The sequence below is a fragment of the Typopeltis vanoorti genome, chromosome 14 (assembly GCF_054136105.1).
Source record: "Typopeltis vanoorti isolate ZY-2024b chromosome 14, IOZ_Tvanoo_1.0, whole genome shotgun sequence".
Taxonomy (NCBI): Eukaryota; Metazoa; Arthropoda; class Arachnida; order Uropygi; family Thelyphonidae; genus Typopeltis; species Typopeltis vanoorti.
Window position 1 is genome coordinate 56,335,519 of NC_143562.1, and position 10,830 is coordinate 56,346,348.

The window sequence follows — 10,830 nt, forward strand, 5'->3', positions numbered from 1 at the left end:
AAACATCCACATAGAATGAGCCATTTACAGTATTCCCGGGTTCTACAGTGTGTTGGTAAACAATGCCTTCGTAGTCAAAAAAACATTATGGTCATAACTTTACTAGCCGATTTTACAGTTTTTGCTTTCTTGGGGGTAGGCGAAGACAGATGCTTCCATTCACTGCTTTGTTGTTTCATTGTAGGGTCATGGTGATACAACCAAGCTTCATCTGCTGTAAAGATGTGTTTTAAGAAGTTGTCACCTTCTTGTTCCAGTCTTTCTTTCCATTCTGTGCACACATCCACTCAATGCTGCATTTGCTCCGGTGTCAAAAGTTTGGGAATCCATCGGGCGCAAACGTTTCAGTCCTAAATGTTCAGCCATGATTGAGTGAACACTTCCCACAGAAATATTCAGGACAACATGCAGCTGGCGTACTGTAATTCTGCGATCCTCCTTGATGATAATTGCTGCTGTATTGATCATTGTCTCTGTGATAATTGCTTGATAGATTATTTTAAAGTAGCTTGATTCTCAAAGTTTAGATTTTGAAGCAAATAGATTTACATTTTTGGAAACATTACTGCCAATAAATTCTAATACTGAGATTCTCAGATTAACTGGTATTGGACTCTACTTTCCAACTGTGACATTACTGTGCTGTAGTGTACATTAACCATCTATATCTAAAGGTGAGATGTGTTTCATTGAAAAGTGAGAAACCACTGCCCTGCTTATTAGAGATCGTGAGGGAAGACGTCGAAGGTCTTCCGTCACGTTCAAGACCTTCCACATTTTGTCTTCCTTAAAAGTTTTATGCCAGCGAAAAACACTTGCCTACGACATTGCTTCATCGTGGAAAGCTTCTCATATCATGTTAAAAGTGTCTGATGCCGATTTTTGCAAACGCACACAAAATTTAATCGCATAATGCTGTTCCGAGGACACTTCCATTTCGACGACTGGTCACGGCTCGCAGGCGCACCGAAACAAGCTTGTGTTTAGTCATGTGACACTCTGGCATATACGCCTTCTATCAACCTCTTTTGTTAATACAAACAGCAACATTTCTTTATTCCACGGAAATTAATATTGTGATGAGTGGTTTCGCGACAGTAAAATTAGTCTTATTACTTGTTGAACAGCCTTGTACATAATATGTATTACATATTATGTTTACTTTGTAAAAAAATAAAATTTATGATTTTTCTTTGACTTTCATGTGTTTATATTTATGGGTTCTATTAGTCAATCTTAGTTAAACAATTTTAACTTTTTAAAAATTGTATTTTCTCTGAAGTTTCGACATTGATTTATAAAATAGAATATAACGTTTTTTTTTTAACACTTGAAATATTTGCAGGCAGCCAGCTGGAGTCAAACCAGCGTCTTTAGATTTTGTGTACACTGCTCTAGTCCATGGAGCTTTTATTTGCATTCACTCCAAAGCATCTGTACAATTGGGATAAATATATATAGTCCGTTGAGCTATGCCCACATCTGCAAATCTTACGAGTTTGTTATTAATACGTTGAGCCCGTATATGTTACGTCCTAACAATTTTAAAAATTAATAGCTCAATGCATCAGTGGATTCTGACTAAACATTATTGTAATAGAAATAATAACTATAAATCAATAATAGAACCCACTATATAAATATAAAAAATTAAGTTGTTTTAGGCCCCTGGCCCCACCTGTTTCTGTTGTCCAGCCTCCACTGGTCTTAATAAATTTTACATCAAACCACCTTCTGGTACTTCAATTAATTTCATATTGTTGATATAATCAAATTATCATGTTATGAATGAAACTGTTTTGTTTCATTTTTGATGATAGTATTAGCAAGAAGTAAAAATGGAACCCATATCCATTATGCAAACCATAATATCCAGCATCAATATATAAAATAATTATGTATTAAATAAAACAACTGATAATCTGAATACACATGCAAGATTCTTTCAAATGGATATAGATATCTACAACCCCTTTCTCAAAGCAATTAGCTGTAGAAAATACTATTTCTATGAACTATATTCCTGGATATAAGTTGAAGGAGAGAATTAACGACTGCAATGAGAGAGTTTTCTTTGATGTTTTTACAGATTACTATTTGATGATTACACAATCATAAGCTATATCACTATATCTCAACTGGTGTAGAAATCAAAGTATGCAATGCATACTTTCAAAGCAAATGCTTAACTGAATAAGAAACATTAATATATAAATACACACACAGTAAAACCCTTTTTTCACACTGTTCAGGAGACTGATGAAAAAAAGTGTAAATAGCAGGAAATGTAAAAAAAAACATTAAAAAAGGCTAAAATATGACTTACTAGTATGTGAGTCTACCTACTCAATTACAAAATTTAATAACTGAAAATAAATGAATTTACAATTACAGTACTTACATTTATCTATTTAAAAAATCTTTAATTGTTGATTGTTTTTGCTTTTCGTTATTTATTTTATTTTTGACATTGCGCCAGATTGCTTGCCTTGAGTTCAATGCTTGACCTGTTTTTTACTATCATGTTCAAACTGGACACTGAAAGTTCAAGATCTTTTGCTAAATGCACACATGTTCCGGCATGCCAATCTACATGTCGCAGAATTGCCATCTTTTCTTCTACCAAAATACATTTTGTCTTTTTTCTCCATGTTACTAACATGGATAATCCACCATCACAACTTGAAAGCAACTTTTACATGCTAAATTACGTAGCAGAAATTCTGCAATATCAATTCTTACTGTGATTGAAAAATCATGGTATCGTTCATCACATTACTGCTGCAAGCGTGCAGGTCACCGTAATGGCGGAAGCAAAACTACAGCCGAAAGCAACACCATCTGGGAACAGAAATAGATTCAAAAATTAGTATTGCCAGCAGAGAAAAAAGTGCAAATCATGGAAATAACGTCCACATCAAGTTGTTAATGGCGAGAAAATGTAAAAAACGGGGTTTTACTGTATACATAAATGAAAATGACATGCCATAATGAATATTTACAAATATGTTATCCAAATTTCTAAATTCCCAAAAAAAAAAAAAAAAAACTGGCAGAAACATTTTGAAAGCAATAATCCCACCTTTGAGTATGTACATCCATAGAAACCTTTCTGCTAATTTCTATAGAAATTGGTGTAGCAATCCATTACTTTAAAACATTAGTATGTTCTGCTAATGAAGGAGAGCCACCTTGGCAGTGCCTTAATTCCAAGTTATGCCAACGATGTTCTCAAGTTCAAGTTGGAGTTCTGCAATATACTAAGTCTTCATACATGTTGAGTCACTACTGCAAGATGAGGTGGTTGCACTCAAAAGATTTAAGTCAATACCATAAAATGCCACAAACCAATTACAGAATCAACTTCCACTAATGGACTTAGTTCAGTATATCTTGTTCTATGCTAAACTTTCTCATTAAAAAGGATGTTGCAAAATTTTCCATAAAATGTATGACATGATTTTTGCATTGCTACTATACTTATCTCAAAGCATAGATTCTCTGGTGTTTAATAGAGGTGAGCATCAGTACTATTTGGTCACTTATGTTCAATAGCACCTGAATTTTCAGTTCTATAGGACACTACCAATTGTGCACATGGCAAACTATTATAGAGTAATATGTCCACTTTTCACAAATGAAAAGTATCGCTCCCTTACTCTTATGCTAAGTATACATTATCAAAATTTCCACGCAAATTGAGTATCTCTTTTATTAGCTACAACATGCATACTGGCATTCACATACATATTCCTGCATTCTATGACAGGATATATCAGATTTTCAAACTATTAGAACCTTATATCCTGTTTTCCTTCCCCACAAAAAAAAAACTCCCACCATTCCTGAGCATGAATGTCAGTGGCTCATTAACAGATGTAATGAACAAAAGGAAATTTCATGGGAACCTCCACGAATCCTGCAGAACCCAGTTTATTAGTATTCAATGAATAAATGCTATACAACGAGAAGTGAATTACTGATAGAATAATCAAATTATTCCTGGATCACAAGAAAAATCAGTCATTCAAAAGGAATCATTTGAGTGCTGAAACTGCTCATTTTGCAATCCAGTTTTTCACAAATGAATTGAAGTTCATTTTAATGAACAATCACTTCTCCCTCCAAGTATATCTGCTCTAACCAGCATGCTGTGTGTTCATATACCTGCCATGGACGTGGCCTATTCAGAGGAATAGGCCATAGTGATATATGCATGAACTTCCAAACATTCAGAATTTTTAAAAGTCAGTTTAGTTGAATTGTTCCAACTATGTTACCAAATCCTTTGACAAAAACGCTACACTAGTAATTCTTAATTAGTGCAATCAGTCTTTTCATTACAAAGATCTGAAAGACCAAATAACTTTAGTATGAAATACTTTAGCATTTTTGTTAATATTTCTTTTTGATAGGTTTGAAGGTATTTGAAAAGAAGCCTTACATTATCTGAAGAATATCCTTAGATCTGGATATTGTTTACTTTTCAAGCTAATGTCCATAGGACATTTTCAGATATCCTGCATATAACTGTAATAGAAATGGTTCATCTCACTTTGTTATCCAATCCCTGGAAACCTATTACTCCCATACATAGGTTTTAATAAAACCTTTAGCATAATACATTAATACTGAGGGTAAGGTAAGGATTTCTTTAATTTTATGCATGTTTCATATTTTCTTACATAGTCTAGAAACTGTTTTCTGACCAAGGTGAAAAACTTTGTCAAACCACTTTAGATTTCTCATATATAGGGTAGTGGTCTCACACCAGATGAAATTCATCTCCCACCTGTCTGTTGATTGCAGAGTAGATATACCAACCACTGGCACTTAGTAAATGACTTCATGCTTCACGATCATTGATATACCCTGATGAACACTGTTGTATGATGTCAGGGAGTCGCCTTTAATTTTCCATTACAATATCCATGAACAAAAGGCATGTAAATATACTCTAATTAGTCAATATTCTCATCACTGATACTTATTAACAAGTACAAAACAAGTTCTCACCTATCTACATATCAATATGTACATATTGAAAAGTGCATTGTCGGTGCATTGATGGGAAGCACTGAATAAAACACCAATGTAAATATATTTTTTGATTAATAAAGTTTTAAAGAAAGCATCAACCAATTATATTTTCTTTAAAAATAAGCCAGTGAACAATTGGCTGAAGTCTGACATTTTATTAAGAGACCTCCAGGGAGTCACTCATCGAGGGAGGCCACACACACACACACACGTAATCATACTTAATCTTTAATTCATTCACACTGCTTACACTCACAACATCCAAAGGCAATCCATTCCAATCACACACCACGCTCTGAGAGAAAAATCTAACCCTCATACCCTTCTTGACGACCTTCATTCTCAGCTTTCATGGATGCCCTCACGTCCTTTCCCCCACCCTCCATAAACTGAAAAATTCTATCAATTTTGTATGAAGTGAACCTTCAAAAGAATTTTGTATATGGTTATTACAGTTAACTCATAACAATGAATATAGCAAGTGAAGTTGCAAGTTTATGTTTCTATGAGCAAGGCAATCTTGCATCTTAAGACAGTCTCTTAATATCTTCTGTATATGCAATTTAATACCAAGAATCAGCTGTCGAATCTTTATGTCAATCTCAACAATAAATCCAAGGCTGGTTGTGACACCCATTTTGAGTACTATTTTCATGCCATTTCAGCAAGCTGAGAGTCACAAAACACTTCTTTCAGAGATTATATTAATCACCAAAAAAAAATACATTATGAACATCAAGACAGATTTTACAAAAAGCATGTAAAGAATCTGCAAAATAAAAAGTTATTGGAAGCCAAGGTCTTCACAAGGAAACAATACTTATTTGGCAACATCCAGAAATGAAAGTAAAATGCTGTAGACCCAACTATTACAACCTAACTCCTTGAAAAACCATCATTAAGCAAACCATAAAAAAATGAACCCTAATTTCTTAAGGGAATACTGACTGAACTCCGAGAGCTCAGAACAGAGGAATGTAAAAAATGATACATGTAAAGAACCATAGTTCAGTAAGCGTGAAGAAGAAAGCTATCAGCTTATGTTATTTGTGACTTATTTTGTAAAGCATAGCACAATTGCATTCGTACCACAAATGGAGCGAGGCCTTTTTTAAAATTAAAAAGCCCTGCTCTAGAGACCAAACATGGAACGTTTTCAAGCAGCTTCAGATCTCTAATAAGCAGGGCAGTGGTTTCTCACTTCTCAATGAAACACATTCCACCTTTAGATATAGACAGTTAATGTAAACTACAGCACAGTGATGTCACAGTTGGAAAGTAGAGTCCAATACCAATTAATCTGAGAATCTCAGTATTAGAATTTATTGGCAGTAATGTTTCCAAAAATGTAAATCTATTTGCTTCAAAATCTAAACTTTGAGAATCAAGCTACTTTAAAATAATCTATCAAGCAATTATTAATAAAAGAAATCTAAAAGGAACAAACTAATATGAAGAAATGCAATGACTTAGAGTCCAGAAATGCAACTGAGGTTAAGTCACCTAAAGTATTGTGTACAAAAGTATCCTAACACTGAACATGTGGTGAATTTCAGTTATGCAACTCTCCCAAGTTATTACAAAAAAAAAAAAAAAAAAAAAAAAAAAAACTCGAAGAAATTAACATAAATGCCTATAATAACAAGTTAAGGGGTAGAATTCAAAAATGAATTTATAATCAGAATAACATCTGATATTTCATCAGCATTATGTAACATTTTATTTCAGTGAAATGTTAAAATGCCCCACAACCAGGATATTAAATTTATGCATATCAATTCTCGGTCAAGAGCCAAGAATTGATATGCATTGAAAACACTACTACTCCCTCATCACATCTCCACCCACATCCCCCTACTGTATTACAATAAATTTTAACTTGCTATAAACAGAAGTTAAAAAATAAAGTAGCACTCTGTTATAGATGGAAACAACTATCAGAATAAGCGATCTCTCCACTGAATTAAAAATGCAATGGCTTCATGTAACTAGCAGCCAAAGAATGCTTACTTGACTTTTGAATTACTAATCAAATATCAACGAAATTTAAAAGAAATTTTATTAGTAAAAAAGAACTACGTGAAACTAGCGTTTGCTCGTAATGTAAGGTTGTTCGTTTAAGCAGATTTCAATATCGACAGTCCAGAAACAAAACTTTGCATCCCCCCCCCGCCAAGTCCAATCCAAATCCAATGAGTGGAATAATCACCATTCACATGTACACGTTCAAAATTTAAATATTTTAACATGCAAACGAAGAACGTGCAGTTCGATTTTATACCACGCAAAAAAAAAAAAAAAAAAAAAATCCAATTATAATGTAGAATCAAAATAAAATTTATGAATGTCGATACATCTGTCTGGCAAATGTTTAAACTTCTGACTCAGCTGTTTAACCATAAATGATTTAAAACTATTCCTAAACATTTCGGCGATTATTTTAACAGCTTTGTAGCATTTTACTAATATTTTTCTCAAATCACTCAGTATCATAATCTTGAACTAAATAGCATTTAAAAAGAAACTGCATGCACTAAAAAAAAAAAAAAAAAAATTACCTTTCCGCTACACAAATGAGTAATACAAATTTGCAACATGGTAAGCACATTTCCTCACTTGCATGTCTAAAGTACAAAATAGGTATTTGATTTTTTTTCTGAAGTAAATACACAATTTAATCCAACCTTCGCCTACATGCATGATGCAACTCAAATTAATAACTACCTAGGGAAAAAAAATTAAGCATGCCTCATACACTAATACTGAATTTACCGGGGGGGGGGGGTGTAAAATTAACTATATCCTCGTCACAACACCTACATGAGATGATTTGCTCAGATTTGTTAAAATAAATGGGGGGGGAGAAAAAACATCCAAAACAAAGTAGGATTTTACCAAAGTAGTTGCGAGTTTAGAAAATGCCTTTTGTCAAAAATAAACGGACCAAGACATTCACGCTAATGAAGAAACAACAATAGAAAAGAAATTCCACATACGTGTCAAAAATTAATGTCAAGTAGTTGAGAAAAATAAGAAAAACAAAATTAAGCCTACCTGAAGTCCAGCTCTAGCTGAGCGCGAAACGGCTTTTGCCTTTGCTTTTCCTGAATCTTTACCAGCTTTTCCGCCCGCCTAAAATTAAATTAAGAATACATTTAAAACTAGCGCATAACAGAAAACAGCTAGACATTCATCGTTTAACAAGCATAATATTTCAATTGAAATATTGAAATATCCAAAAATTAAACATTATTGAAACATACCATCACTAAAGAAACCCTTTGTCAGCCAACTTCACGACTAATCAAGACGACAAATGCTACTCTGCGCGCCTAAAACCGTTACAACCTCACGTGATATAAACGACCAATAACATTTCCACCAAACGGCGCGAAATTAATATCGTAATATTGCACCACCAGAGCTCTTGTAAACATACGCAATTTTCTCTGCCTAGCTGAGAACATAAGCCCAATACATAATTAGCACTTCAGAAAAAAAAAAAAAAATTATGTTAATACGATATGAAAATCAGAATCAATAATACAAATCAAACTCTAACCACATACATGTAAAACCATATTATGAACATTAAACTTTCATATATCTGTTTCAAGGATTGGCAAAATGCAATATTTAAGATTTACAATTATTAATTATATGAAGAGTCAAAGGCTTCAATTCGGCGACATTAACTAAGTTAAGGGATATTACGTCCCATATTGTTTCATAGCCGAATAAGAAACTATATAAAGTTCGGCGAGTCCAAGCGTAAGCAATTACCTGGATAGTGCAACATCTGACCCATTTGGTAGTGCTACACTGAGGCAACTCATAGTAAGGGTGGATCAAGCTCCAATCACTATTCTTGGTATTTACCCATAATGTCAAACCCAACTCCTAGGAGCTGTATTACTGTTCCTTCTCTCATAATGTAGAGAGAAGAAACAGTACATTTTAATACAGAATGATTAAACTCATTCGCCATCAGGACGTTGTGAGTTCTTGCCTCCGTGGAGGTCTTATAATAATAACTACTTATTACAATCCATTCCACTCATTCACTACTCTCCATGCAAAACATCTTGTTTGCTCACCGTAACAACCAGACTCTTTTACAACTACAAGGGGTGACCTCCTGTCCTCTCTCTAGGAGTTCTGTATTGAAAACTTTCTTTGGTGCAATCGTAAACTACAAACTAAACTCTGCAACCCATTAACCTATCGTCATAAGAAGCATTACGCTGATCTGTCATCTACTTTGTCACACGTCTCTGAATCCACTCCACTAACAAATGATCCTCAAGAATCCTGATGATCAAATCTGTGCACAATACTCATTATGAAGCAGAATCCTAACTTTACAAAGAGGGATTATAAACTATCCATATTTAGTTGTCAATGTGTTCTTTAACGTCCAATATGCCATCACATAATATATAGGCTGACCATATGTACCGTTTTGAACGGAATGGAACGGTGGATTTGTTATTCAATGCCAGTGGTTGAAATTTCGTATTTTTTAAAGTCATCATCATCATGCGTATCAAGGATTTAGGCTTAGCATGGCCTGTTCCAGCCTTAGTCATCGTTTAAAAGGAGGTCCTGGTTTTCTTTTTTCCTATGGCTTGTACTTTAAGGTTTGTTTTGGTAACTATCCATTTTCATTCTTTGAACGTGTTCCATCCATTTATGTTTATATTTTTTAATTTTTTCTATTACTAGTGCTTGGTTTAATTCTTTCATAATTTCCTCGTTTCTTTTGTGATCAAATAGGGTATACCTTGAAGTTTTTCTCATAAACTACATTTCTGCTGTTGTTAATCTTTGTTTGTCATTTTGTTTTATTGTCCAGATTTCCCTTCCATACATCAAGATTGGTAGGGCTAATGTATTGTATACTTTTAATCTGGTCTGTTTTTGAACTAGGATTGGTTTAAATATAGAGTTAATTACAAATGTTATTTTTAAATATTTTACAATTTTTACGTTTATATCGTTTTCATTTTCATATGTGATCATACATCCTAGGTAGTTAAATGAATTCACCTGTTCTAAGATCTTGTTATATATTACTATTTTAGTTCTTGATGGATCTTCTCCTTTAAAGACCATAGTTTTTGATTTTTCTATTGATATTATCATACCATAAACTTTGGCTATTTCATTTAGATCTAAAATAGCTTTCTGAAAGTTATCTTCAGAATTTGCAATTATTATTTGGTCGTCGGCAAAAAGGAGAGTCTTTACGTTCACTGTAGGAGAAAGTTTAATTCCTAGATTTAAATTTTTATTCCATTTTATTATTATTTCATTTAAATAAATATCAAAAAGAGTTGCTGAGAGGAGACATCCCTGTCGGACCCCTTGGTTTATCTCTCTCGTATATGATAGTTCGTGATTTAATCTTATTTGTATTTGATTATTTTCATATATACTTGTGATAGCTTTTAGGATATTATTTGGTATTTGTCTTTCTTTTAATATGCTAAATAATATGTTTCTTTTAACTTTATCAAATGCTTTTTCAAACTCAATAAATGCAATATGTGTTTCTAAATTGTATTCTCTTCTTTTTTTCTATCATTAATTTTAGGCAAAAGGCCGGGTCTATACATGATCGTCCTTTTCTAAATCCATTCTGTACTTCTAAAATAAAGTTTTCGGAATATTTCATTAGTTTGCTATTTAAGATTCTGCTATATATTTTGTAACAGGAATTTAGTATACTGATACCTCTATATTTTTTAGGGTCATCTCTATTACCTTTTTTAAATATAGGAATCCCAA

At 33.2% G+C, this 10,830-nt stretch overlaps 1 protein-coding gene across 1 annotated transcript in view; it reads right to left on the reverse strand.

The window, feature by feature from the left end:
• The window catches only part of LOC150099498 (histone H2A.V), a 64,910-nt gene extending 56,533 nt beyond the window's left edge, over positions 1–8,377 (reverse strand). Inside the window, exons 1-2 of the mRNA XM_090403420.1 lie at positions 8,304–8,377; positions 8,095–8,172 (exon numbers count right to left, since the gene is read on the reverse strand). Coding sequence (XP_090259546.1) covers positions 8,095–8,172; positions 8,304–8,306 — 81 coding nt within the window. The 5' untranslated portion in view covers positions 8,307–8,377. The remainder of the gene's footprint in view (positions 1–8,094; positions 8,173–8,303) is intronic.
• Positions 8,378–10,830: the final 2,453 nt, after the last annotated feature.